Source organism: Dasypus novemcinctus, chromosome 18 (genome assembly GCF_030445035.2).
Source record: "Dasypus novemcinctus isolate mDasNov1 chromosome 18, mDasNov1.1.hap2, whole genome shotgun sequence".
NCBI classification, from domain to species: Eukaryota; Metazoa; Chordata; class Mammalia; order Cingulata; family Dasypodidae; genus Dasypus; species Dasypus novemcinctus.
Genome location: NC_080690.1, coordinates 80,083,798 through 80,111,468, shown reverse-complemented (window position 1 = coordinate 80,111,468; position 27,671 = coordinate 80,083,798). Strand labels below are relative to the sequence as shown.

The 27,671-nt window shown below is 63.1% G+C and overlaps 3 protein-coding genes across 3 annotated transcripts; all 3 read left to right on the top strand.

The window, feature by feature from the left end:
- Window positions 1–3,329: 3,329 nt before the first annotated feature.
- On the top strand, window positions 3,330–9,751 carry DNAAF3 (dynein axonemal assembly factor 3). The gene is given in 13 exon segments (XM_012523569.3): window positions 3,330–3,421; window positions 3,512–3,600; window positions 3,923–4,065; window positions 4,300–4,393; window positions 5,535–5,692; window positions 5,982–6,164; window positions 6,279–6,404; window positions 6,503–6,553; window positions 6,556–6,627; window positions 6,834–6,945; window positions 7,618–7,729; window positions 8,640–8,714; window positions 8,798–9,751. Coding segments are annotated over 12 exon segments (1,890 nt in total). The 5' UTR covers window positions 3,330–3,421; window positions 3,512–3,515; the 3' UTR covers window positions 9,477–9,751.
- Window positions 9,752–10,286: 535 nt separating this feature from the next.
- Window positions 10,287–14,598, top strand: TNNI3 (troponin I3, cardiac type). The gene is made up of 8 exons (XM_058280831.2): window positions 10,287–10,455; window positions 10,680–10,692; window positions 10,824–10,910; window positions 11,201–11,242; window positions 11,569–11,700; window positions 12,049–12,138; window positions 12,621–12,797; window positions 14,456–14,598. The coding sequence occupies exons 1-8, from the start codon at window positions 10,445–10,447 to the stop codon at window positions 14,537–14,539; spliced, it is 636 nt and encodes a 211-aa protein (XP_058136814.1). The 5' UTR covers window positions 10,287–10,444; the 3' UTR covers window positions 14,540–14,598.
- Window positions 14,599–17,348: 2,750 nt separating this feature from the next.
- TNNT1 (troponin T1, slow skeletal type) lies at window positions 17,349–26,763 on the top strand. The gene is made up of 12 exons (XM_058280830.2): window positions 17,349–17,388; window positions 17,601–17,627; window positions 17,964–17,996; window positions 18,774–18,795; window positions 20,089–20,149; window positions 20,984–21,100; window positions 21,282–21,359; window positions 22,848–22,961; window positions 23,674–23,783; window positions 25,837–25,927; window positions 26,035–26,075; window positions 26,631–26,763. The coding sequence occupies exons 6-12, from the start codon at window positions 21,002–21,004 to the stop codon at window positions 26,674–26,676; spliced, it is 579 nt and encodes a 192-aa protein (XP_058136813.2). The 5' UTR covers window positions 17,349–17,388; window positions 17,601–17,627; window positions 17,964–17,996; window positions 18,774–18,795; window positions 20,089–20,149; window positions 20,984–21,001; the 3' UTR covers window positions 26,677–26,763.
- The last annotated feature ends 908 nt before the right edge of the window (window positions 26,764–27,671 follow it).

Below are 27,671 nucleotides of genomic sequence, written 5' to 3'. Positions count from 1 at the left end.
ACCGCGGAGAGCTGCTGCAGCAAGATGACCCAACAAAGGGAGATAGAGACGCAGCAGACCGGGGAGCTGAGGGGGCTCAAGCAACTGAGTCCCTCTCTTCCACACAAGAAGGTCCCGGGAGCAGTTCCCGGTCGCTCCCAAAAAGAAAGATGAAAAGAAAAGAGAAGGACGCACAGCAGGAAAGGGACATGGCTCAACCAATTGGCTCCCGTCTACCAGATAAGAAGTCCAAGGCTCGATGCCCAGGGCCTCCTGGTGAGGACAAGCCAGCCCATGCAGCAAGCTGGCCCAGGCGGAGTGCTGCCCTGTGCTGGAGTGCCCCCGCATGGGAAAGCCGCCCTACGCAGGAGTGCCGGCCGACGCCGATAGCTGGTGCCGCAGGGTGACGCAACAAGAGACACAGAGGAGAGACAGTAAGAAGACATAGCAAAACAGGGAGTTGAGGTGGCCCAAGAGACTGAATACCTCTCTCCCACTCTGGAGGGTCCCCAGGAGCGGATCCTGGAGCCACTTAATGAGAATACAAGCAGACACAGAAGAACACACAGCGAATGGACACAGAGAGCAGACAATGGGGGGAATGGGAGGGGGAATAAATACATAAATCTTAAAAAAAAAAAGAATGCACAGCGAATGGACACAGAGCAGAAAGCAAGAATAAACAACAACTGGGGCGAGAGATAAATAGATGGATGGATGGATGGATGGATGGATAGATAGATAGGAAGAAAAGATGACTTGTGCTCCTTTGTGGAGAGCACTGGAGAGTGGTGGAGGGAGCCTGGATCTGGGGCTCCGGTGACCTGGGGGATGCCTTGGAGCCTGGCAGAGACCTCAGTCCTCATTTCCTCAGTGGGGGTCTCCCAGGGCCCAGAGCCGCCTTCCAAAGCACTCTTTCCTAGCCGCCACACCCCTGCCGGCTGGAGGTCCCTGTTCCCATTTTGCAAAGCAGGGAGTGAGGCTCAGAAAGGGCATGTGACTTTCCTAAGGTCCTACAGCTGAGTTAGGAGAGGGGGCAGATCAGATCATCCGAGACCTCATGGTTCTGGGGATGACCCGGAAATGTGTCTCATGCAGGCCGGGGTCAGGGGTCACAGTGGACCTGATCATGATGTCAGCTTCAGTCCACTGGATGCACCATGGAATTCTGACCCTGAACTAATTGTTTCAGGGGCATTAATTCTTTCCCACTGCACGATCCCATGAGGCAGAGGCTCAGAAAGGTTAAGGTGCCTGGCCGAGGGAAGCAGACTTGGCCCAGTGGATAGGGCATCCGTCTACCACATGGGAGGTCCGTGGTTCAAACCCCGGGCCTCCTTGACCTGTGTGGAGCTGGCCCATGCGCAGTGCTGATGCGTGTAAGGAGTGCTGAGCCTCGCAGGGGTGTACCCCGCGTAGGGGAGCCCCATGCACAAGGAGTGCGCCCCATAAGGAGAGCCGCCCAGCGCGAAAGAAAGCGCAGCCTGCCCAGGGAATGGTGCCGTGCACACGGAGAGCTGACACAGCAAGATGACGCAACAAAAAGAAACAGATTCCCGTGCCACTGACAACAACAGAAGTGGACAAGAACACGCAGCAAAATGGACACAGAGAACAGACTACTGGGACGGGGGGTGGGGGGGGAAGGGGAGAGAAGTAAATAAAATAAATCTTTATTAAAAAAAAAAGGTACCTGGCCGAGACCTCTCAGCCAGCGAGTGGCAGAGGTGAGAGTAAGTCCAGGGGTGCCTGCAGCCAAAGTCCACACTGCCGAGCTTCCTGCTCCCTGACCTCCGGTATGGACAGTGGAGCGAAGGCACAGGGCGGCTGGGCGGGCAGGAGGGGCACTCAGGAAGATGCCCGCTGGGGCTAGGGTGAGCAGGACCTGTCCGGGGGAGAGCAGGAGGACGTGAGCGGGGTGGACCATGCGCAGAATGCAGATGCAGAGGCGAGAACCAGCTCGCTGAAGGCCAGTGCCCGTGGTGCGAGCACTCCCACCGGGGCTGATTTCACGTCGCCAGGGCGAAGTCACCGGACATGGGGCTGGGAAGAGACGCCTTAGTGGCACATCGTTACGTAGTATCTCCCAGGGCAGGAGCTAGGGGCCCCGATGTATGAATGTCTTGGTTTGCCAGGCTGCTGTGACAAATACCACACAAGAGGCTGCCTTAAAGAACGAGCACCTTTTCAGCTCACGGTTCTAAGGCTAGAAGTCCAAAACCAAGGGATTGGCCAGCCTTGTGTTCTCCCCAAAGACTGCAGCGTTCTGGCCCTGGCCGCCCGCAGTCCTTGGGGTTCGGTGGCTTGTATTTCTGCCTTGCGACACCCAGTGATGTCCCTTCGTTTCGGAGACTTCTGGGTTCCCTTTACAAGATCGCCTGTAATCTGGATCACTACAAACATCTTCGAAAGGTCCTATTCAAAGCGGGTTCACATCGACCTGGATGCAGATTAAGAATGTGTTTGTGGTGGTACATAGCTCACCCTACCGCAGTGGGGGTGCCGACACACTCGGTAATCAAGAGAAGTAATACTTTAATGCAAGATTTTTATAAAGTCAAAATGAATGCCTGAGAATCCATAATAGCCAAACCATTTTAAATAAGGAACAGAATCTGACCTTGCTCTTGCTCCACCCTACCTCCCTTGCCTCACCATGGTTCCAGGAAAACTTTATTTACGAGAACAAGCGGCCAGCTGGTGGCGATAGTTTGCCAATTTGATTTTTAAGATATTGCATTAAAACAGTATTTCTTCCATAAAGATACAATAGATGTAAGTGACTTCAATAGCTTTGGTAACAATAAAATAGTGGTAAAATAGCAAGTGATGAATTTTGAGTATTTATTGTCTCTACTTTAATCTAAGGTATTTAATTTGTAAATTTATATAATTCAGTTTTTAGTAATCGGCAGTGTGTAACAACGGGCTTACAAAATTCCTGAGAATTTGATACTCGCGAGCCCTGTGTGGTGGAGCCCATGGTGCGAAGGGGGAAGGGGACAGAGAGGTCTACACAATTCTAAGCCACCTCAGTTGTATGTAAATTAATAAAGTTCCTCTCCCTTCTGTCTAAATTTGGATCAGCCCAGACCCCCCCATCCCAGACATTTGGACTGACCCAGACCCCTTCCAACTCGTCAGCCCCGCCCCTTCCCTGCCCGGCCGTCGTCTAGACAACCGCGTCCACACGCCCTCCTCTGCCGCTCGCCTGGGTAGCCGCATCTCAGCGTTCCCATTGGCTAGAAGTTTGTAGTGGGCGGCTCCACTCGCTTTTATTGGTCAATAGATCGCGGCGGTTCAAGCCCGCATCCTCCCATTGGCCGATTCGTCGAAAAGGGCGGGGCTAAGGGCGGTGGTTGTCGGAGGGGCGCGGGACCCCGGCCCAGCGCGGAGCAAGGAGGCGGGGAGCGGGCGTCCCGGGATATTTGGAAGGATAAAGGTGCGGGGGGCTGTCACGCGGGAGCAAAGGGCTGTGGGAGGAGTGGGGGTGGGCGATGCGGAGACATTGTGGGGGTCCCCTGTGCCGCAGGGCGATGACCACACCCGCGGGCTCGGGCTTGGGCTTCGGCTCCGTGTCCTGGTGGGGCCTGTCTCCGGCGCTGGACCTTCAGGCTGAAAGTGAGTCCTCCCACCCAGCCCTTCCCGGACTCCTCGCGACCGCGGGTCACTGCGCGCTCTAGTACAGCGGCTGCCTTCAAGCCTGGGCGGCAGGGGGCGCGCTAACGGCCTCTCAGACCCCAACGGCAGGGGGCGCGACCCCGACGGACTGCCGAGTGGCTTAGGCCTGGACTACAAATCCCAGAATGCTCGGAGGCACAGCTCCGATTAGAACCCGGGCCAGGGGTGCAAGTCCTGCTGGGATTTGTAGTCCAGTGTTCTAGTAGCGGCAGCAGGGGGCGTTCTGGCGGCCACCAACTCCAGCCCGCTGTCGCTCTGCCAGGTCCGCCTGTTGACCCAAGTTCGCAAGCAGATAAAGAGCAGGGGACCCCCGAGCTAGATGTGCTGCTGCTGGGCTCCGTGGATGGACGGCATCTGCTGCGGACTCTGGCCCGGGCCGCGCTCTGGCCTCGCAGGAGGTTCAACGTATGTTGAACGGAAGGACGAGGATGAGAATGGGGACCCGGATTCCTGAGTCCTTGAGGGAGGAGGGGGCTGGAGGTCTAAAATCCTGGGTCCAGTGAGGAAGGGCCTAGAGACTGGATTCCTGGATTTGAGGGAGGAGGGGCCTGGGGGTCTGGGCCCAGGGCTGGCACACCTGGGTCTCCCAGGGCCAGGTTCACAGGTCTCAGAGTTGCTCTCCCCTGTCCATCCTTTCAGTTCTATGTGCTAGAGAACAACCTGGAAGCTGTAGCCAGACACATGCTGATCTTCAGCCTGGTCCTGGAGGACCCTGAGAAGATGGGATTACAAGGTCAGTGGCCAGTGCCCTGTCATTCTGGTCCCCACACCCTCTCCCTCCCCGGGATTCCAGCATTTCAATGGTGCAATTTAAAAAATGCGCTCATTGCCCACTTGCTTGTTCAGCTTAGAGCCTCAGCTTTTCCACCTGTAAAGTGGAGCTAAATATATAATACCTGCCAGGGCCATTGAGAAAATCCACTTAAAACTCTCAGAATAGTGCTTCATGCTACAGAAGTGTTGAGAATCTCCTGCGCTGGGAGAAGGCCAAGAGAACTGAGGAGACCCCTGAGAGTGAGCCCCAGAAGAGGCAGGGGCTTGGGTGAGATCTGACTGAGCCCAGCGGGCAGCCTCCCCAGCCCTGAGACTCCCTCAGTTAAAGGTGTGGATTTGGATGGGGAGAGGGGTGGGGAGGCAGGACATGATTATTTCCTTACCTTGGTGCTTAGGGCCATGTCTATGGGTGCAGAGAGACTGGGTTCAGAGCCTGCCTCTGCTAGCTGTGTGGCCGTGGGCTAGTGTCTAGCCCTTTCTGGGCCTCAGTTCAGAGCTCAGCACCTTCATCCATTATTATTCTTACGATTATGAATGATCAGTAATAGCCTCTGGCACCCAGAGGACCACCGATTGATTGCACAGTGCAATTTGTAGAAGGTTTTTAAAAAGCACTAGAAGTAACCTAACCTATTTAGCTACACAACCAGAATATACAGTTCTCTTCTATCCATTTTTAAAAATTCTTTTGTTTTTTTTTTGTTCTATGCAGTTCATAGACAACTAAAATCAAACAGTATATATGTCTGTATGTTGATACACATCTAATATGTACCTAGTATAGATCTAAACTTTCTTAGGAACTGTAAGATTCTTAAATCCACTACAACTGAGCAATTTAACACCATAATGTAGCACACACGAGTTTGTGTGTTTTGTTTTCGGTTTTTAAAGGGCAGGGGAAATTTACACATGCGCTTGGGGACTGCGCTCGCCTGGGAGCTGGGGTGGACTAAAGGAGGGAGACCTGGACGCGGTGTGGACTGTTCCCATGCGGAGGTTATGGGACGTGCTCACAGTGACTGCGAACGGTGAAAGAGGACTAGGGAATAACAGGAAGGGCCTCCCGCGCGCGGCTCTGACTTCCGCGCTCCCCCCAGAGCGGAGCGAGGTCTTCCTGGAGGTGTGGGGGAACGCGCTGCTGCGCGCCCCGGTGGCCGCCGTCGTGCGCGCCCAGGCCGAGCGCCTGGCGCACCTGGTTCCCGAGCCCGACCGCCTGGCGGAGCAGCTGCCCTGGCTCAGCCTCTGCGCCCTCAAGGTGCCGCCGCCCCGCGGGGTTCCCGGCGGTCACGGGGAGAAGGGAAATGGGCAGCCCTGAGTCTTGTAGATGGAGTGGGCTGGGGCCCTGGCGTTGGGATCCCAGCTCCCCAGCTCCCACTGTGGCATCTTGGGCGAGAGGGGTCTCCGGCGCCCTAAGCCTCGGCTTCTTCATCCGAGAGACGGGAGGATCCTCCCCAGCTCCCGGGTGGAGGGAGGGTCAAGCTGGGGAAGCCGCTCTCGCTCCACTCCCCTCTCCTCTCCGCTCCCCACGCGGCCTGCCCGCGCAGTTCCGCGAGCGCGACGCCCTGGAGGCCGTGTTCCGCTTCTGGTCCGGCGGGGAGAGGGGGCCCGAGGCCTTCCCCATGAGCCGCCTGTGGGACTCGCGGGTGCGCCACTACCTGGGCTCCCGCTACGACGCCCGGCGCGGGGTCAGCGACTGGGACCTGCACATGAAGCTGCACGACCGCGGGGTGAGGGGCGCCCCTGAGGCCGAGGAGGGGCCGGGGCGAGGCTCCCGGGTCGGAGGGAGATGGGCTGGGACACCGGCTCCAAGTGGCCAGGGCTTCCTCCCGCCCCCACCCCAGGCCCAGGTCATCCACACCCGGGAGTTCCGGCGCTGGAGAGACACGGGGGTCGCCTTCGAGCTCAGGGACTCCAGCGCCTACCACGTGCCCAACCGGACCCTGGCGTCCGGTCGCCTCCTGAGCCACGTGCGTGTCTACCCCTGCCTTTCCCGTCCCCCTCCCCGACCCAGGAGTGGGGGCCCCGGCGCCGGGCTCACCCGCCCCCTCTCGCCCTGCTTTCCCAGCGCGGGGAGCGCGTGGCGGCGCGCGGGTACTGGGGGGGACATCGCCACGGGACCCCTTCGTGGCCTTTGGCATCGAAGCCGAGGACAAGAGCCTCCTGCGCACCAGCAATGGTCAGCCGGTCAAGGTGCGCGGCGGGGCGGGGGGCGCGTTCGTGAGGCTCCGCCCAAGGCCGTGGCCGCGCCCCGCCTCGCGTCCTGGCGTCCCGGAGTCCCTTTCGGGGTTTAAGCCGGGCGCCAGCGAGCCGCGTGCGCGCGGGGTTCTGGCTCCCGAGGCCGGCCTTCTGGCCGCCGGGCGGAGCCGCAGCCCCGGCCTCGCCCCGTCCCCTCGCAGACGGCGGGCGACATCACGCTGCACAACGTGACGGCGCTGCTCCAGGAGGTGTCCGCCTGGCGGCGCCCGAGAGCCGCCCAGCCGCGGCCCGAGGAGGGCGCCCGGCAGCCGGGTAGGCGGCCTCCGCGCCCCAGGGGAGACGGGAGGCGGTGGGGGCCTCCTCCTGGGGAGAGCGGCGGGGCTCCGGCCCCGGGCTCCGGCCCCGGGTAGTTCAGCCGAGCCTGGCCTGCCTGGTGGAATCCTTGCTCCCTGGCCTCCCTTCCTGGGAGCCCGCCTCTGTTTCTCTTTATGCTTCTCTTCCTTTCCAATCCCTAATTCCACGATTCAGTTCTGAATTCCACAAAGAGAATTCTCATTCTACCTGCAGAAGTCTAAGCCGGCTGAGAACACTCCGACAGGGCGCGGGGGCTCGGCCGCGCCTTGGAGACCCAGTTTCATCACACACACACCCACTCAGGACCGCGGCTGGGCCACTTTCTGACCACCCCAAGCTCCTTCTCCCTGGGTGTCTGCCCCCTCCAGGGACAGTGCCTTGCACCACCCAGTCTCTTTCCCTCTCTTGAGTCTCAGTTTCCTGGCGTGTAAGATAGAACTTTTGCCTCTCCGGCAGACCTTTCCAGAATTTCCTAGAATCCACCTAAGAGAAAGGAAAAGACAGGACTTCAAGATGGACATTTACACGGAGTGTTCTCTCTGAGCTTTGTGTGTCTGCCCAGACTGTCAGCCTCTCCCAAGTGTCTAAACCCTCCTCCAGCAATGACCCTGCTCTGCCCCTCCTCAGCAGACCCCGCGCCGGAGCCCTTCAGTGTCCACTTCCTGCCCCTTGGTTCTGCCCAGACCCTCCACCATAAGGGCTGCTACAAGGGACGGTTCCAGCTTCTCTACCTGGCCTGCGGGTAAGAGGGCCTGGGTCACCAGGCTTCCCTCCCCCAGGGCCTCCTCCCTCACACCCTGGAGTCCAGGCCCCAGCCCTCCTCCCTCAGACCAGGAGCCCAGGCCCCCAGCCCTCTTCCCTCAGACCAGGAGCCCAGGCCCCCAGCCCTCCTCCCTCAGACCAGGAGCCCAGGCCCCCAGCCCTCCTCCCTCAGACCAGGAGCCCAGGCCCCCAGCCCTCCTCCCTCAGACCAGGAGCCCAGGCCCCCAGCCCTCCTCCCTCAGACCAGGAGCCCAGGCCCCCAGCCCTCCTCCCTCAGACCAGGAGCCCAGGCCCCCAGCCCTCCTCCCTCACAACCCTGGAGTCCAGGCCCCCAGCCCTTCTCCCTCAGACCCAGGAGCCCTGGCCCCCAGCCCTCCTCCCTCACACCCTGGAGTCCAGGCCCCCAGCCCTTCTCCCTCAGACCAGGAGCCCAGGCCCCCAGCCCTCCTCCCTCAGACCAGGAGTCCAGGCCCCCAGCCCTCCTCCCTCAGACCAGGAGCCAGGCCCCCAGCCCTCCTCCCTCAGACCTTGGAGTCCAGGCCCCAGCCCTCCTCCCTCAGACCAGGAGCCCAGGCCCCCAGCCCTCCTCCCTCAGACCTTGGAGTCCAGGCCCCAGCCCTCCTCCCTCAGACCAGGAGCCCAGGCCCCCAGCCCTCCTCCCTCAGACCTTGGAGTCCAGGCCCCAGCCCTCCTCCCTCAGACCAGGAGTCCAGGCCCCCAGCCCTCCTCCCTCACACCCTGGAGTCCAGGCCCCCAGCCCTTCTCCCTCAGACCAGGAGCCCAGGCCCCCAGCCCTCCTCCCTCAGACCTTGGAGTCCAGGCCCCAGCCCTCCTCCCTCAGGACCCGGGCGGGCGTCAGACGCTGAGCCGCCCCTCTTTATTTTCCGCAGAATGGTCCATCTTCTCAGCCCTGAGCTCGGGGCCTGCGTGGCCCCTGGAGGGCTCCTGATTGTGGAATTGGCCCGGTGAGCCAGATCTGCGCAGGGCAGGGGCGTCCAGGCCAGGGGCCCGAGAGCAGGGCCCCTAACCTGCCTCTTTCCGGCCTCAGGTACCTGGTAGACCTGCGGGCGGAGCAGCTGCAGGAGTTCTCCGCCCGAGTCTGGGAGCTAGCTCGGGCGGCAGGATTCACTCCGCAGCCCGGGGCCAGGCCCTCGGAGACCTTCGCCCGCTTCTGCAAGTCTGGGGACCCCCTTCTGGGCCGCGCTGACCCAGCTGTGGGTTGTGGGACTCTGCCCCCAGATGCTCTTGCCCCGCCTTCTGACGTCCTGGCCCCGCCTCTCGAAGCCTTCATCCCGCCTCCTGAAGGTCTCGGCCCACTCCCCGAGGTCGTGGCCCCGCCCCCCGAGGTACGGGCTCCGCCTCCTGAAGATCTGGTCCCACCTCTCGAGGTCATGGCCCCGCCCCCCAAAGCCCTGGTCCCGCCTTCTGAGGTACTGACTCCGCCTCCTGAAGATCTGGTCCCGCCTCCCGAGGTCGTGGCCCCGCCCCCAGAGGCACTGAGCCCGCCCTGTGAGAACCTGACCTTGCCTCTTGAAGACCTGGCCCCCCAGTCTGAGCCCCTCAACGCACCTTCACAGGCTCAGAGTTCACTCCTGGAGTCTGGACCCGCCCCAGAAGGCCTTGACTCCGCCCCCAGCGGGTCAGACGCCACCCCCCAGGCCCCAAGTCCCCCATCTCTAATTTCTAAAGCTAGAACCCACCTACTTCTCAGCTGCTTATCATCCTAAACCTGTCACGAGAAATCTGTTTTACTCTCAGGAGTGTCACTCAGTCCCAGAGGTGTTGCTAGAATTCCACATTCCATTCGTGGGGTTCTGCATTCTATTCTTAGAATTCTAGATTGTTCTCACAGGACTCGAGATTCCACTGTAAACCCAGCCCTGAGATCCGCCTCCAGGCCCCTGTCCCTGGGAGCCCCTGCTCCTCACTGAGGGTGGCAGGGGTCTCCTGCCCCGGCGTGGCCAGCGCCACGCGGTTCCAGTAAACACAGCTGAGTCCTCTCCTCCGTGTCCGTGTGTCTTTCTCGTCCTCTGTCTGTCTCCAGGGGCTGGTAGAGGGAGGGGCCTGGGGTAGTTGAGAGGAAAGCGGAGACGGGATGTCCAGGCGAACGAGGGCTGGACTGCGAAGCGCTGTGGGGTGCGAGCCCGGCCCCCCAACGCTGGATCCACAAGCAACAAAGCGGAGAGGTCTTGGGCACCGAAGCCCACCCCTCGATGGGAAAAGACAGTTCTGGCATTCGGGGTTCCTGACTCCCCCCTCCAGGGATGAGCCCTCTCTGCCCCTCCCCAGAAGCTCCCACTGGGGAGTCTTGCACTGTCCACTTTGTGGAGGGGCATTGTACGGTAGTGGAATTTCATGGAGAGGACATTTTCGTTAGGGGCCGCGGCTGGGATTCCTGGGTCTGGAGGAGGAGGGGGCCAGGCCGCCAAGGTTGCGGGGTGATTCAGCTGGAGCTCGGCCAGCCCCGCCCCTCACGCGCCCCGTTATCTCGCACCCTGGGTGGAGGGAGGAGGCAGTGCAGTATATTTAGGTCCGGTCCTCGCCCTTTATCTGAGCGTCCTCAGTGGGGCTGGAGCAGCGGGAGAAGACCGCGCCCCCCGGGGGCCTCCAAGGTCACTCGGACGCCCCTCACTGACCCCCCGAGAGCCCCTTGATCTGTCCTCTGCCCCTCGCCCTGCTCGGCCCCAGGCTCGGCATGGCGGATGAGTGAGTGAGGGCTGGGTGGGAGCCCGGCACCCGAGGCTCCCAGGGAGGGGGAGGCGGGGCGGTGTCCTGGGGCCAGGAGGCGGGTGAGAGCTGCGAGGGACCCGAGCGTCAGAGCCCGTCGGCAGGGCCTCGGGTCAGGGGCGCCCCTGGGGTCCCTTAGGAAAAGGGCGCGACGCGACCCAGGCGCACCCCTCACCACCTGCCCCCCGTTTCTCTCCCTCCAGGAGCAGCGAGGCGGTGAGCGCGGCGGGCTAGGGCGTGGGCTGGGGACCCCCGAGGCCACGACCCCCGGGAGGCCGCGACCCGCGGGAAGGACTTGGGGAGGGGGCCGGGGGCCCCGGGGTGACAGCTCCGCTCCCTCGACCCAGGGCGGGGACGCGCGCCCCGCGCCCGCGCCCGTGCGCCGCCTCTCCTCGGCCAACTACCGCGCCTACGCCACGCAGCCGCACGCCAAGGTGAGCGCCGCGCGCGGCCGGCCCCGGGCCCCGGGCCCCGAGCCGAGCACCGCGGGGGCTGCGGGCCGGGCGGGCGGCGGGGGCTGCGCGGAGGGGGGCTGCGCGGAGGGGCGCCGGCGGCCTCGGGGGCGGGGCGCCGTTGCCGCCGCAACTGCGACCCAGGAGGCTGGGGGCGGGGCCGGGGCGGGGCTTCTGCAGCCGCGGGGCCCAAACCCGCCCCGCCCGCGCCCGCGCCCGGGGCGTCCCCCTAACCTTGCCCGGCTCCCACTCACCACATCTCACCCCGGCAGAAAAAGTCTAAGATCTCGGCCTCAAGAAAACTGCTGCTGAAGGTGAGCACGCGCGCGGAGAGGCGGCCCGGGGACCTCGGGGGCGGGGCCTGGCGGGAGGTGTGGCCTCGGGCCCGAGGGGCGGGGCTTTGGAACCCCGCGGGGTGCCGGGGGGGGGACAGGGTTGGGGGCGGGGCTCTGCGGCCTGGGTTCCAGGTCCTGGCCCCGCGGGGTCTGCCGTGACCCGTCCCTCCTGAGGGGGCGGGTCGCCGGGGGCCCCGAGGCGGCGCCTGGGAGGAGACGGCTGCGCCCCGCCGAGGCGACGGGCTCCCCGGCGGCGTCTTCATCGCGCTCCGCCGGGAGGGCGCCGTCCCCCTTCCGCCCCGCAGACCCTGATGCTGCAGATCGCGAAGCAGGAGCTGGAGCGCGAGGCGGAGGAGCGGCGCGCCGAGAAGGGGCGCGCCCTGGGCGCGCGGTGCCAGCCGCTGGAGCTGGCGGGGCTCGGCGTCGCGGAGCTGCAGGTACCCGCTCCCGGGCGGGGGCGCCCGCTCGGCCTGGGGTCCGCCCGACCTCGGGACGCGGACCTGTCACTGTCCCCTCTTGTGCTCGGGGTCCAGTCTCCCCGTCCTTTAGGAGAAGGACCCGCGGCCGCCTATAGCTCCCTTCTCCCGCCCTCGTTCCTTCAGATTCTCTTGGCTCTGAGCACCCTTCGTTTGCAGTGTCCCCGAGCCCCCAGTCTCCTTTGTTTTTAGGACCAGCCCCCTCCTCCCTAAAGAGCCAAGAGTCTGACCTGCCAGCCCCTGCCCCCTCAGACCCGGGAGCCCAGGCCCCGGCGTTCCGCGGCCACACAGGCCACCTTCCTCCACCAGGACTTGTGCCGGCAGCTCCACGCCCGCGTGGACAAGGCGGACGACGAGCGATACGACGTGGAGGCAAAAGTGACCAAGAACGTCAAGGAGGTGTGGGCCCCGGGCAGCGTGGGTGTCCTCAGGGCGGGCTGGGGGGCTGGGGCAGTGGTCTCCGCCTGAGTCCTTGCAGCCCCTTTGGGTTGCAGTCCCCGGTAGACCTGGGACACCCCCGGGAGCCTGACCGCAGGGGGCAGGAGGACGAGTATACACTGGCCAGGAAAGGGTGTTCCTGGCGGTGGGGACGCAGAAAATATGCTGGTGGGAAGGGCGGCTGGAGCGAGGAGCGCGGGTGCGGGGCTGAGGCGCGGGCCGGGAGCCGGGAGCCGGGGTGCGTACTGGAGTGGGGTGGCCTGAGATCTGGAGAGCTGAGTCGGGGCAGGTCAGGAGGGCGTCGAGTTCCAGGGCGAGCAGTCTGGGCTTTGTCCTGAGGCCGGAGGGAAGCCAGGCCACTGCAAGGCAGGGAAGAGAGGGGCGGGGGTGTAGGGTGGAAGAGTGGGTGAGGGGGAGCCAGAGAGCGGCTCGCCCCCACCCAGATCGCAGACCTGACCCAGAAGATCTTCGACCTTCGGGGCAAGTTTAAGCGGCCCACCCTGCGGAGGGTGAAGATCTCTGCAGACGCCATGATGCAGGCGCTGCTGGGGACCCGGGCCAAGGAGTCCACGGACCTGCGGGCCCACCTCAAGCAGGTGAAGAAGGAGGACACCGAGAAGGTGAGCGGGGGCTGGGGCCAGCGAGGGGGCTGCCGAGAGGGCCGGGGGGCCTCAGCCCTCAGGCTTAGCCTGAGGACAGGCTGGTGAGGGGGCCTCAGTGGGAAGTTTGGAGGGGCGCAGGAAATGCAAGAGGAAGACAGGAAGTGTCATAGGGAAAGAGGAGGCAGCAAGGAGGCAGGAAGTGCAGGAGGGGTCAAGAAAGCCAAGACAGGAGGGAAACAGGAAGAGAAGTAAGCAAGGAGACAGGAAGTGCATGTGGGGGACAGGAGTGCATGAGGGGACAGGAAGTGCATGTGGGGGACAGGAGTGCATGAGGGGACAGGAAGTGCATGTGGGGGACAGGAAGCATGAGGGGGACAGGAAGTGCATGAGGGGACAGGAGTGCATGAGGGGACAGGAGTGCATGAAGGGACAGGAAGCATGAGGGGGACAGGAAGTGCATGTGGGGAACAGGAGTGCATGAGGGGGACAGGAAGTGCATGTGGGGACAGGAGTGCATGAGGGGACAGGAAGCATGAGGGGGACAGGAGTGCATGAGGGGACAGGAAGCATGAGGGGGACAGGAAGTGCATGAGGGGACAGGAGTGCATGAGGGGGACAGGAGTGCATGAGGGGACAGGAAGCATGAGGGGGACAGGAAGTGCATGAGGGGACAGGAGTGCATGAGGGGACAGGAGTGCATGAAGGGACAGGAAGCATGAGGGGGACAGGAAGTGCATGTGGGGAACAGGAGTGCATGAGGGGTACAGGAAGTGCATGTGGGGACAGGAGTGCATGAGGGGACAGGAAGTGTCATAGGGAAAGAGGAGGCAGCAGGGAGGCAGGAAGTGCAGGAGGGGTCAAGAAAGCCAAGACAGGAGGGAAACAGGAAGAGAAGTAAGCAAGGAGACAGGAAGTGCATGTGGGGGACAGGAGTGCATGAGGGGACAGGAAGTGCATGTGGGGGACAGGAGTGCATGAGGGGACAGGAAGTGCATGAGGGGGACAGGAGTGCATGAGGGGACAGGAAGCATGAGGGGGACAGGAAGTGCATGAGGGGACAGGAGTGCATGAGGGGACAGGAGTGCATGAAGGGACAGGAAGCATGAGGGGGACAGGAAGTGCATGTGGGGAACAGGAGTGCATGAGGGGTACAGGAAGTGCATGTGGGGACAGGAGTGCATGAGGGGACAGGAAGTGTCATAGGGAAAGAGGAGGCAGCAGGGAGGCAGGAAGTGCAGGAGGGGTCAAGAAAGCCAAGACAGGAGGGAAACAGGAAGAGAAGTAAGCAAGGAGACAGGAAGTGCATGTGGGGGACAGGAGTGCATGAGGGGACAGGAAGTGCATGTGGGGGACAGGAAGAGGAAGGAGCAGATAAAGTATTATAGGAAGGGACAAAGTATGCAAGGAGGTAGGAGTGCATGAGGGAGACAGGAAGTGAATGCGGGAGACAGGAGGTGCATGTGGGAGTCAGGAAGTACATGAGGGAGACAGGAAGTTCATGAGGGAGACAGGACATGCATGAGGGAGACCGGAAGTGCAGGTTGGCAGAAATTGTCTGAAGTCAAGAAGTGCAGCACCAGAGCCTTGGACAGGCATCCTGCCCGGCAGCCCACAGGGCACGTGGAGTTTCCTGGAGGGGCTGGGACAGACCCTAACTTCTGATCCCATTCTCCCAGGAAATCCGGGAGGTGGGAGACTGGCGCAAGAACATCGACGCGCTGAGTGGAATGGAGGGCCGCAAGAAGAAGTTTGAGGGCTGAGCATGCCTGTCCACCACCCTGGCCGCGAGGGCGGCCCGAGGAATAAAGCTTCTCTCTGAGCTGGGAGTGGCTGCGTGTGTCTACTACCGCGGGCTTAGCCGTGAGGTGGCCAGGGCAGGGGCAGAGCTGGGTCCCGCGTTCTCCACTCCTCTGCTGCACGTGCTGCACAGCGATGCCGAGTCCAGGCCCAAAGAGAGACAGCAGAGAGTCAGACAGACAGACATAGCACAACGGAGAGACCGAGGCAGGCAGAGAGAGCGAGCACAGAGCCCCAGAGGGAGAGGAAAGAGATGTGCGGAAAGCAGTGCAGAGAAGGGGGAGACAGAGTCAGGCCGTGTGCACACGGGGAGGCAGAGACCACCCAGAGAGCCAGCAAGGGGGAACCGTGGACCCACCGGGAAGAGCCCGAAAGCTGGAGCGGTGGGCAGAGGCGCAGAGCCAGCCCGCGGCTGCAGACTAGCAGGCGGTGTGGGAGACACCAGGGAGGCGGGCAAGGCCCAGACAGAGAGACCCTGGAGGCCCCCAGGCCAAAATGCAGAGCCAGGCGTCCTGAGGGGCTGGGCGTCTTGGCTCCCACAGCTGCCTTCTCTGGAGGGCAAGGTCATGGCTGGGGGGTGCCCGGCCTAGCTGACACCCCATCCTCCCTGCCTCCCCCCCCACACACCTGCTTCCCAGCTTTAGGCCTGTTGTCACCAGAGTGGAATCCTGGTGGCAGACAAAGGAGTGGGGGTGGGGCGGGAAGCAGAGGAGGGACAGACGGACAGACAGAAACTCACACGTGGAGTCATGGAGGAGACCAAAGGGGAGACGGCGCCCCTGGCACCCCTTTCTTCAATAAGCATTCCCCAAGGGCCTCGCGCGGGGGGGGGGGGGGGGGGGGGCGCGGAAGTCAAAGCACGGGGGTGACACGGGGTCCCCTGGGGAGCCCAGAGGGGTGCCGGGCAGGCTGGGGGCGGGGCCTGGAGTCTGCAGAAAGGAATGCCCCCTCCCCCCACCGACTCCCCCCGGCTTCGGCTTCGGGGGGCGGGCCCATCCGGGGCTATAAACCCAGGGCAGTGCCCGCCCTCCACACTTCAGCGCACCCCTTCACAGCCCCTGCAGACCCACCTTAGGTAAAGGGGCCCTGGGGTCTCCCCACACCTCGCCTTTGGGGGAGGGGGCAGGAGAGGGGTGAAGGAGGTGAGGGGTGGGGAGGACGTATGCAGACCATGGCCACGAAGACGGAGGTCTGAGAATTTGGGAGGTTCGGACGTTAGGGCGACTCAGGTTTGAGGGGAAAGTATGAGGATTTGGGGGGCTATGGAATCTGGGGTGCTGGAATTTGGGTGTCTCAGAAATTCACACCCTAGGACCTCAGAGGTCCCAGGGCTGGGCGGATCTCTAGAACTGGGGGCGCCAGACGTGCAGGATGAAGTCTGGTGGTCAGCATTTGAGGTTTTGGACTCTGGGTGTCAGAATCTGGGGTGTCGGACCTGGGGTTTTAGGAATTGATGTGTGACGGAGGTATTAGCGTTTGTATCTCCTTGTTTGGGAGTATCATGAATTGAGTATCAAGGTTTTGGGGTGTCATAATCTGGAGGTTTCAGAATGTAGGGGGTCTCAGTACCCACGGGTATTAGGACGAACAGACTCATAATCTGGGGGCCGAGGACTGGGGTGACGCCTCTGGAGCTCTGAGGATATGCTGGACTCGGAATCCAGGGCCGTTGTCAGCTGGAGCTTCAGAATCTGGGATTGGGACCTGGGGGCCGTGTCTTGGGAGCTGGGCTATCTCAGAAATTGGGGGCCTAAGTATTTAGGGCTTAGGATGAGGTCACGGATGGAAGCTGTCCTTGATGGGCCCCCACGGGTGGGCGAAGGTGAAAAGGGAGGACAGGTGGGAGGGCACGGGGGGGGGTGGAGAGTTGGGGGACAGGAGGGTCAGGGGTGTGGCTAATCCTCCCAGAAGCCCCCATCCTCGCATCCCTTATTAGGAAATGTCCTCTCTTCCACTGTCCACGCCACCCCTCAAAATAGCCTTTGGGGTGGGGCGGCTATTGTCTTCAGGCCACTGTCCCTTCCCAAATACCTCCTCCTGATTCCAGCTCAGATCAGGTTCCCACAGCCTGTCATGAGACAAAAGGGGACAGCTGGGGAGGGGGGGCGGGCAGGGGCTGCGGCTTGGGGCTATGCCCGGACCATGCCTCCCAGGGCTCTGTCCCATCCACACTCGGGAGTCCAGCCCCAGCTCTACCTCCCTCAGACCAGGAGTCCAGGCCCCAGCCCTCCTCCCTCAGACCCAGGAGTCCAGGCCCCAGTCCTCTTCCCTCAGACCAGGAGTCCAGATCCCAGCCCTTCTCCCTCAGACCAGGGGTTCAAGCCTTGGCCGCCTCCCTCTGACCCAGGCCCCCAGCCCAGGGGCCCAGACCCCAGCCCTCCTCCCTCAGACCAGGAGCCCAGACCCCCAGCCCTCCTTCCTCAGACCAGGAGTCCAGGTCCCCAATCCTCCCCCCTCAGACCAGGAGTCCAAGCCCCCAGCCCTCCTCCCTCAGACCCAGGGGTCCAGGCCTTGGCCCCTCCTCCCTCAGACCCAAAACCTTAGCTCCCTCCTCCCTCTGACGGGGAGCCCAGGCCCCAGGCCCTCCTCCCGCAGACGCGGAGTCCCCGATCCCCTCCTTGGAGACCCCAGCCCACCCCGCCCTTGCTCTCTGCTCCTCAGGTCCCGCCAGGATGTCGGACACGGAAGAGCAGGAATATGAGGAGTGAGTGAGCTGGCGGGAGGGCCCGGGCGGGGCGCAGAGACTCCCCCACCCGACCCACTCCTCTAACCGCCCCCCTCTTCTCCCCGGTCCGCAGGGAGCAGCCCGAAGGTGAGTCTGTAAGGGTGCTCGAGGGGGGTGGGGTCCCCGCGCGGCTCTCAGCCAAGGGGAGGCGAGAGGAGGGGCGGCAAAGACCCTGGCAGAGCGGAGCCCTCCACGGTGGGGAGAGCCGGGGACCCCCGCCGCTCTGCTCTGCCCCCCATCCGAGGCCCTTCCGCGCCCCCAGTGCCTAACGCCCCTTCTTTGCCCCCTCCCCATTCCAGAAGAGGAGGCTGCTGAGGAGGAGGAAGGTGAGGCCTCTGGGACCCCGCAGGTCTGGAGCTGGACGCGGGTCCCCGGGACCCAGAGCCCGGGCGCGCTTGGGCCAGGGGAGGGGGCTGGGCCGGGGCAGGGGTCCCGACGATGGCCTCGGCTCCACTTCCTTTAACAGCCTCTCCCCTCTCTCCCCCCTCCCCACTCCCGCACCCGGGCGTGGCCGCTCCGGCCCCTGGCTCCCCACATCCTCGCTCCCCACATCCTCGCTCCCCGCTCTGCTCCCCACATCCTCGCTCCCCGCTCTGCTCCCCACATCCTCGCTCCCGGCCCCGCTCCCCGCATCCTCGCTTCTCCTCCCGCCCCCTCCCCAGCCCCTGAGGAGCCGGAGCCGACGGCAGAGCCAGGTAACCGCGGCTGCTTCGCCTCCCGAGACCGACTCCGGGAGCCCCCTGCCCCGGGCGCTGACATCCGGCCTTTAAGCCCCTGAGAGCCCTCGCGCCTCTCAGGGTCCCGAAGGGAAACTGCCTGGCGGCGCCCTAAGGCCTTCCCTTCCTTCTTAAAGGGACCGACACCCACGCCCTCCGCCCCGGCCTGGAGGGATCCTTCTGGAAGGGCTGGGTGTTTGCGGAGCGATGCCACCCCGTACCCCCTCCTCTTCGCCCCTGACCCCGTCTGTTATTTTTCTCCCCCGTATACATTCAAAGGTTGGGGCCTGGTTGGGGTTGCAGAAGGGGCAAGGACAGGGGGTCCTGCTTCCCCAGAGGGGCGGGGGCTGGGGACAGAGCTCCTGGGTGGCTGAAGGAAGAGAGGGCTTGGGAAACCCCGCTCCTGGGTCGGAGGAGGGCAGCGCTCTGGGGCTAGGAGGAGGAGGGCCTGGGGTTTGGACCCCTGAGTTCCAGAAGGGGAGGGGGGCTCCCCACACCAGCTCTGAATGTATATATGATGCGTGTGACCCCTTCCCTTTTATGGCCACCCTGACTTCCCTCGTCCCCCAATTTCTTCCCCCTGCACCCCTTCCCCAAAACTGCAGGAGGGGGAACTGGACTCCCCAGTCCTTCCCTGGGCTCCTGGGGGCCGAGGCTTGGGGGTGCCCTCCCCAGGGTATGTCAGGTCACAGCCGCCTCCGGGAAACTCTTGCTAATTATCTTTTTGTATCCTCCCTCCCCCACCACCACCACCAGAGGAGGAGCGCCCCAAGCCAAGGTGAGAGTCTATGGGGGTTGGGGTGGGGGGAGGTTCCAGTCACGTGCTCTGGGATGCTGGAGATCTGATTTGAGAAAGGAGAGTGGGGAAATTGAAACAAAGAGGAGACAGGGATTTCTGGAGAATTTCCCACTGAGGGTGACACAGGAGACCCAGTCCTGCCTACGGATGAAATTGACCCAGATATGGTGATGGGCGCCCCAGGCACCCAGCCGCCCAGCAGAGGTCCCAAGGCAATCAAGGCAGGCTTTCCGGGGGAGGTGTCGCCGAGGCGTTGGCCAGCTGCAGGAGGTAGAGAGTGCCAGGCCCGGTGGCTGGCTGGAGCCTGGCCCTTCAGGGAACACACACAGACACTTGTCACCCTGCGTGAGGCACCAGCAAAGGCCGTGAGAGCTCGTGGCAGGGGGCTGGAGGGGGTGACACCGGGGCCAAGGCTCAGAGACGCAAGGAGGCAGCGCCCGAGCATTTGAGAAAAAACCCAGATGCAAAAATTCTCTGGGTCTGTGCGGTGAGAATTTCACTGTGCTTAGAATTTAGGGTGCAAGCAGGGGCAGGCCGTTGGGGAGCCGTGGAAGGGTTTTGAGCAGACGAGGCGTACCGTCCGATCTGGAGAAGACGCCCAGGAGCCCGTGGGGGCACTGCTGAGGATTAACCAAGCTTCCACGGAAGGGCTGTTGGAGGAATTGGGCCTCAGGGGCTCGGGGGTCCGGCACTGCGGGTGGAGAGAATAGCCTGTGCAAAGGCCCGGGGGTTGAGAGCACATGGCATGGCCAGGGGACCTGAAATACAGCGTCTGTGAGGGGTGAGAGGAGACGCTGGGGAGCCGCTGGGGAGCCACAGGGGCCTGGAGTGCCAGGCGGAGCCTCGTGGGCTTGTCCCGAGGGCAGCGGGGAGCTACGGAAGAGCTCTGAGCTGAGGAGGGGCAGGGCTCGATCTGCGGGTGGGAAAGATTCCTCCCAAGTCAGGGAGGTGGGGAGCTGGAGGCGGAAGGCCGGGGAGGAGGCCACGGGGGGACCCAGGGAAGGGCGGGCCTGGCAGGGCGGTGGGGAGGGCGAAACTCACCTGGATGGTCTATTTCGTTCAACCCGTTATTTCCAAAACTGTCTCATTTCGGCCTGTAACCCGTATCAAGATTACTCACGAGCTGGTTCTCCTTTTGTCTGCACTGTCTTCCAAATCGGGGGCGTGTACTTCGCTTCCCGCATTCTGTCCCCGCGCAGGAGCCACCAGGCAGCCTGGCGCAGCCACCCCTGCAGCCCCGGCCCTCAGCCTTTCTCCCCTTCTGTCCATCAGCCGCCCTGTGCCGCCACTGATCCCCCCGAAGATCCCGGAAGGGGAGCGCGTGGACTTCGATGTGAGTAGAATGCTGTCCCGCCCCCCCAGGCGCCGCGTGCCCTGAGGCCCCGGGCGGCAGAGCAGGAGAGGGCGCCCCTCCAGCCCTCAGCCCCTCCTTGGAAGAGCGCCCAGGGTTTCAGTAGTGTCAGCGGGCGTTTTACCCCACCTGCCGGGGAACGCGTGGTCAGCGCCCGGGGCCAGCGCGCGGGGTCAGCACCCGGGGTCAGTGCCTGGGGTCAGCGCCCGGGGCCAGCGCACGGGGACAGCACGCGGGGTCAGCGCGTAGGGTCAGCGCATGGAGTCAGTGCCCAGGGTCAGTGCGCGGGGCCAGCGCATGGGGTGAGCGTGCGGGGCCAGCGCACGGGTTTAGGGCCCGGGGCCAGCACATGGAGTCAGTGCCCAGGGTCAGCGCCCAGGGCCAGGGCACGGGGTGAGCGCGTGGGGCCAGCGCACGGGGTCAGCACGCGGGGTCAGCGCGTAGGGTCAGCGCATGGAGTCAGTGCCCAGGGTCAGCGCTCAGGGCCAGCGCACCGGGTCAGCGCCCGAGGTCAATGCATGGTGTCAGCACACGTAGTCAGCGCCCGGGGTCAGTGCCCGGGGCCAGCGCATGGGGTCAGTGCGTGGGGTCAGCGCCCGGGGTCAGCGCATGGGGTCAGCACATAGAGTCAGTGCCCAGGGCCAGCACCCAGGGCCAGGGCACGGGGTCAGGGCGCGGGGTCAGTGCGTAGGGTCAGCGCCTGGGGCCAGCACCGGTGGTCAGAGCCCGGGGCCAGCGCCTGGAGCACGCAGCTCTTGGCCGCGTTGCTCAGAGGCACTCCGAGGCCAGTCCCGGGGCTCGGCGCTGTGCCCGCAGGACATCCACCGCAAGCGCATGGAGAAGGACCTGCTGGAGCTGCAGACGCTCATCGACGTGCACTTCGAGCAGCGCAAGAAGGAGGAGGAGGAGCTCATCGCGCTGAAAGAGCGCATCGTGAGTCCCCCGCACGCGCGACTCCCACGTCTCTCCGCCCCCCTCTCCCCCGGGCGTGCGGGTGGCTGTGGCGCTCAAGCCCTCGAGGGCCCTGGACGCGGGCCCCGCACCTGCACCCTCACCTCCGCGTCCCGGGCCTGCGTGGGCGGGGCGGGCCCTGCACCCTCACCTCTGTCCCCAGGAGCGGAGGCGCGCAGAGCGAGCGGAGCAGCAGCGCTTCCGGACGGAGAAGGAGCGCGAGCGGCAGGCGAAGCTGGCGGTGGGTGCCCCTGGAAGCCCCGTTTTGCGCTTCTGATTTACCCTGTGACCCTTAAATGCCTGCAGGATTTAAGACTCTTTCTGCTGGAAGGGGCAGAAGCCCCAAGCCCAAACTGGATTAAGCATCCGATTGGCTCACACGACTAAAATCTTGGCTTCAGGCCCAAACCGTATCACAAAGTCCCCGTTTTTCTCTGCTCTTCCATCTCTGGACACTGGGGTGACCAACTCATTCTGGTTTGCCCAGGATATTCCCAGTTTTATCGCGGAAAAGTCTGTGTCCCAGGAAACCCTCGCACCCCAGGCACACTGGGACGCTGGCCACCCTAGCCAGCGGGCCTCTTGGGGTTGACCAGATGGCCGCCAGCAGCTCCTTTCTTCTGTGGCTCCTGCTCAGATCCCGGGATATACTTGATTGTTCGCCTGTCCATCAATGAGCTGGCCACTGGCGGGTTGGGGCAGGGCATTTAGAAGCTTCAATAGGCGTGCGCCCTGGGGACGGGGCCTCCTGTGCCATCGAGGAGGCCCCCCTCGAATTGCTTTTTAAAATAGTGGTTGAGTGCTGGCTTTCTACAGACAAGGGCCCAGGTTCAATCCCCACCCTCGGTACTTTCAAAAGTAAAATGAAAGGCTCGGGGGGCTTTGGGAGGCGGAGCAGTGCCCCAGACTTGCCCACGTGCTAGTCCACGGAAGCTGTGGACGGGTGTCATCCTACGTGGCTAAGGGCACTTCGCGGGCATGCTGAGATCAAGGTTTTGAGGGGGGAGGATGACCCTGCACAGCCAGTGTGGGCCCGGTGTAACCCCAGGGGTCCCTCTGAGAGGGGGCCAGAGAAGGAGACGGGCGAAAGGGCGCTTTGGCTTGGAAGGCGGAGGCAGGGGCCGCGAGCCACGGAGTGCAGGCGGCTCTGGAAGCTGGGACAGGCCAGGGGAGAGGCTCGCCCCTGGGGCCTCCAGAACGAAGGCCGAGCCTTGCTTTTTGCCGTTTTAGACGCCTGACCCGTAGCCGGGACCCACTTGAGGCGTCCGAGCCCTAGAACCGGCACTAATAAATCGGCGTTGTTTTAAGTCGCTAGGTTTGCAAATTACAGCAGCAGTAGAAAACCTAAGACAGGTGGGCCGTGCCGAAACCGTCATGCCCACCTCACCGCCCTCCAAGGCAGGCAGGGGTCAGCCTGCACAAGCCACCCTTACAAGGCCGACCTGGACCATCGGGATGCCACTGCTAGACCTTCTAGCACATTCTAGAGCCCCCTTCCTCAGGCTCGAGGCCCTCAGTCTCTTTAGCGCCCCATGCCTCCTTCTGTCACCACTTACCCTCCCTGGCCCTGGAGTCTTTCTCATTTCATGGATGGGAGACAAAGGCCCAGAGAGGTTGGGGGCCTGCACTGAGGTCACACAGCAGAGTTCACCGCTGGCCCTTTCAGGCTGGAGGGACACAGAAAGAGCTGCCCTCTCCGCTTCATTTTCATTATTGCTGCTTCGCACAGGAGGAGAAGATGCGGAAGGAAGAGGAAGAAGCCAAGAAGCGGGCCGAGGATGATGCCAAAAAGAAGAAGGTTCTATCCAACATGGGGGCTCACTTTGGGGGTTACCTGGTCAAGGTGAGTTCAGCCAGCTGGGGCCTGAGGCCTGGGTGACCACGGAGGAGGGGCTGGGGGCCCAGACTCCCAAGTCTGAAGGAGGAGGGGCCCAGACACCTGAGTCTGAGGGAGGAGGGGCTGGGGGCCTGGTCTCCTGGTCTGAGGGAGGAGGGCTGGGGGCCTGGGCTCCTGGTCTGAGGGAGGAGGGGCTGGGGGCCTGGGTTCCTGGTCCGAGGGAGGAGGGCTGGGGGCTGGGCTCCTGGTCTGAGGGAGGAGGGCTGGGGGCTGGGCTCCTGGTCTGAGGGAGGAGGGCTTGGGGGCTGGCCTCCTGGGTCTGAGGGAGGAGGGCTGGGGGCCTGGGCTGCTGGTCCGAGGGAGGAGGGCTGGGGGTCTGGACTCTTGGTCCGAGGGAGGAGGGCTGGGGGCCTGGGCTCCTGGTCTGAGGGAGGAGGGCTGGGGGCCTGGGCTGCTGGTCCGAGGGAGGAGGGCTGGGGGTCTGGACTCCTGATCCGAGGGAGGAGGGCTGGGGGTCTGGACTCCTGGTCTGAGGGAGGAGGGCTGGAGGCCTGGTCTGAGGGAGGAGGGCTGGGGGCCTGGGCTCCTGGTCTGAGGGAGGAGGGCTGGAGGCCTGGTCTGAGGGAGGAGGGCTGGGGGCTGGACTCCTGGGTGTGGATGTGGGAGGTGACCCGCAGGCTCTGTCCCCTGCTCAAACTGTCCCATCGCTGATCCTCAGGCTGAACAGAAGCGGGGAAAGCGGCAGACGGGGCGGGAGATGAAGCAGCGGATCCTGTCCGAGCGTAAGAAGCCCCTGAACATCGACCACATGGGGGAGGACCAGCTCCGGTAGGTGGGCGGGGGGCCGGGGTCCCTGGGGCCTCTGTGTGAGAAGGGGAGGCAAGGGGCCCAGCGCCCAGGGCAGCCCGATACCGGACCCCTGCCCGGGGCTGGTGCTGTGTGACTGTGGGCAAGTGGGACCCCCCTCTGGGCCCCTGTGAAAAGCGTGACTGATACCAGGACCCAGTTGATGGATGCCGGGGCCCCTAGGGTCGGGGGCCACATGGGGCCCCATGCCTCCCCCAAGCTTGGGAGACCGGCCTGACCTAAGGGCGGCCCTGGGAGCCCCGGAGAGCCCCCCTTTACCTGATTAAAGCCAGGTGCGCTTCGCAGGGGATTCAGAACCTCCCCTTCACAGCCCCTTCTGCCCAGCGGCCTCAGCCCCGGGCGGCACAGGTGGGAGCGGCCCCCTTCCATCTCGGGCTGCTCTGGCCTGGGACCACAAGGTCAGGACCTCACCGTCCCCCGAGGCTGGCCCCGCTCCCCCACTTACAGCCCCGTGGCCTTGGGCGCGTCGGTCCACTTGGCAGGGCATTGCCCGGCGCGTTGGTCAAAGGGTCTGGCCGCACAGTCCCCTCCCAGGACTGTGAAAGGTCAGGGACAGGACGATGATGGTGGTGGTGGCAGCCCTGTGAGGTAGATGCTACTGTGATCCTTGTGTTAAAGGGGAGACATGGAGGCACGGAGAGGTTCAGTCACCTCTCCGAGGTTGTACAGCCGGCCAGCGGGACAGCTGGGATTAGAACGCAGGCCGTCACTGTCCCAAGTAGTCCACGCTCTTGGTTACTGAGCCATAGAGTGACGAGCTGGTGAACGCCCTGGTTTGCCATGCTGACTAGTTACCCGCCCCCCTTCCCCGGGAGTTCACTGAGCGTAGGGAGAAGATGCGCGTGGCTGGCTCTCCGCAGCCACAGGTGGCCAGCGCCCCCCCTGGCTTTGTGCTCCTGTGATCGTGGCTCAGGGGAAGCTTTGTCACAGGCCTGGTAGGAGGCAGCACAGGGTCGGCGTTTGTTTTTCCCTGCCCCCGCCACATGTCGACTCAAAATTGTTGTTCCATCATATTTTTCGAAGATCCCAAGTTACCTAACTAAGTTACCTAGCCCTGGGAAACCAGGGTCCTCTGAAGGTCGATGAACATTAAATAAAGTACACCATGAGGTAGAGAGAATTTGAAAGCCATGAACTGGCAAGTGAAAAGAAGAAATGCTGGTGATAATCCAATGACACTCACAACTAGCTTTATCGAATGCTTCCCACGTGCCGGTCATTGTTACAGCCCCACAACAGCTCAATGCAGCTAAGATTTTTATCTGTTAAGATAAGTTTGGCTTCTGGTAGCTGAGATCTCACTATAGCAGCTTAAAATGCAGAGTTTTAATTTCTCACATAGAAGAAATCTGAAGATAGCTGGAAGTGACCTTTCACAACTCTGTGAGGTACATTTTGTTTTCATATCCTCATTTTTCTGCTCCATCATTTTAGCTCAGTATTTCCTCCTCAAGATCACCGCATGGCCCTATTTAGCTGCTGGAGCGCCGCCATCACATTCATGATCCAAGCAGCAAAAAGAAGTTGCAAGGGAAAAGCCACAAAGCCTTTCCCAGAAGCCCCACCCGATGCCTTATTTCCATCCACTTGTCACCTCTCCCAGCAAGGACGGGGAATGGGGTTTTTCAACGGGGCTTGTCACACAAGATTCTGAGGAAGCATGGGAGAGGGGATGTTGTGTAGGCAAGCAGGCAGCTCTTTCACCGTTTTATTTCTTCATTTTTTGAAGAAGGAAACAGTATCCTGGGGGGAGTTACTTGGCCCGAGTCGTGAACCAGAGGCCGACATGGCCGGGACTTGAACCCAGGGCCCCCTGACTCGGAGCCTGGGCTCCTGCCCACAGCCTCCTTCTCCCTCGGGGACATGTCGCGTCTCCGCTGTGGATGTGGAGGAAGCCGGCTCGCATTTTAAACCCTTCCCATCCTTGCTCGGACTTGAGTGGTAGCGAAATGGCGCCCACCGCCCCGACCCCCAGGGATCGCCGGGCCCCCATCGCGCCTCTCTGCCTTGCCAGGAACACGGCTGAGGAGTTGTCCAACTGGATCCACCAGCTGGAGTCTGAGAAGTTTGACCTGATGGAGAAGCTGAAGCAGCAGAAGTACGAGGTGAGACGCGGGCCCCCCGGGCAGGGCTGGCGGGCGGGGGCCGGCGTGGGCGCGGGCGAGGGCTGGCCTGGGCGCAGGCCCCCCAGCTCTGCCTCCTGCTCCCGCAGATCAACGTGCTGTACAACCGCATCAGCCACGCCCAGAAGTTGTGAGTGGGACCCCGAGCCGCCCCTGCCCCTGCCCCTCCCTCCCGCGCTGCCCTGCCTGCTCTCTCCCAGGGCGCAGCCTCTGCATCTGTGCGCCTCGACGGCGGGGGCTGTCTTCTCCCCTGGGGGCATTTCAGGCTCTTACAGCGGGAGTGGGTGGGCAGAGGCCAGGGCGGCTGCTAGAACATTCTGCAGCACCCAGGGTGGCCCCACGGGAGCACCTGGTCCCACGCCCGGCTCAGGCTCCCTGCGCTTCTTGCTGGGTCTCCCTCCAGTGCGCTCTTGTCTCTCCTGTGTCTCTCACTCTCTGTTCCTGCCGCTCCCCGCCCCCCAGCCCCTCGCCCCCCACCCTTACCCCACACACCCCTTCTGTCACCCGCCCCCACCCCGCACTCACATTTACCAGCCCCACCCGGCGGGGGCCTGAGCCAGGGGAGGGCTAAGCACCCCCCCTTCTGAGCCCGGAGGGCGCGGATCTGGGGGGGCGGGCTTCCCAACGCCTCAATTCCGAGGTTGGGGCAGCGCCTCCTCCCTGACGCCTCCTCCTGCTCCTGCAGCCGCAAGGGGGCCGGGAAGGGCCGTGTCGGAGGCCGCTGGAAGTGAGGACACCTGGCCGGCGTCGCGGAGCCTCGGGGGGTTCCCGCTGCCCCTCAGAATAAACGCTGCCCCTCGGGCACCTCATGACACGCAGCTGGTCTCTTGTGGTAAACTGAGTCATCGAACCTCACACCTGCTGACGGGAGCGTGAGACGGGGCAGCCCCTTTGGCAAGAGTCTAGGGCCGTCTCCTAGGTCCGCACCTGCGGGGAAGGAAGCCCGCAGCCACGCAGAGCCTGTCCACCACGTGCGTGGCAGCCCGTTCACAAACCCGAAGTGCAAACAGCCCGTCAGTGCGCGGTGGATAAGCAAGAGGTGGTCTAAAAGGACATGGGGGGAAGCGGATGTGGCCCAAGCAACTGGGCTCCCCCCTACCGCACGGGGGGCCCCGGGTTTGGTTCCCAGTACCTCCTGGAGAGGGTGAGCTGGTGCAACAAAAGAGACAAAAAGAGGAAGGACAAAGAGACACACGAGCCAGGGAGCGGAGCTGTCTCAGGTGACTGAGCGCCTCTCCTCCACGTGGGAGGTCCCAGGTTCAGTTCCTGGTGCCTCCTAAAGCGAAGGCGCGCAGACGCAGGGAGCACACAGCAAGCGGACACAGAGAGCAGACAGCGAGCACAAACAGTGGGGGAGGGGGGAGAATAAATAAAGTAAGTCCTTAAAAAAAAAAGGACAGGAAAAGGAAGGACCGTCTAATACGGGTGGCAACATGGCAAAGCAGCCTTGAAGACGTCGGGTTAGAGAAATAAGCCAGGCACAAAAGGACAAATAGAGCGATGAGTCTGTTGACACAGAGGGTTCTGGTTTATTCCAGGAAAGATTCAAGGGCCGAACTGGGCAGCAAGCCGCTTCATGGAACAGTGTTGAAGGAAGGAAGTGGGGGGGCAAGTGGGGGACAAGTGGGGCGCAGTGCCGAGAGGCACAGGGGAGCCTCCAGGCGGAGCCACCTCCAGGGCTTGTTAGCTGACGTAAGTTCCCAGGCACGGGGTGGGTTACTGGTAA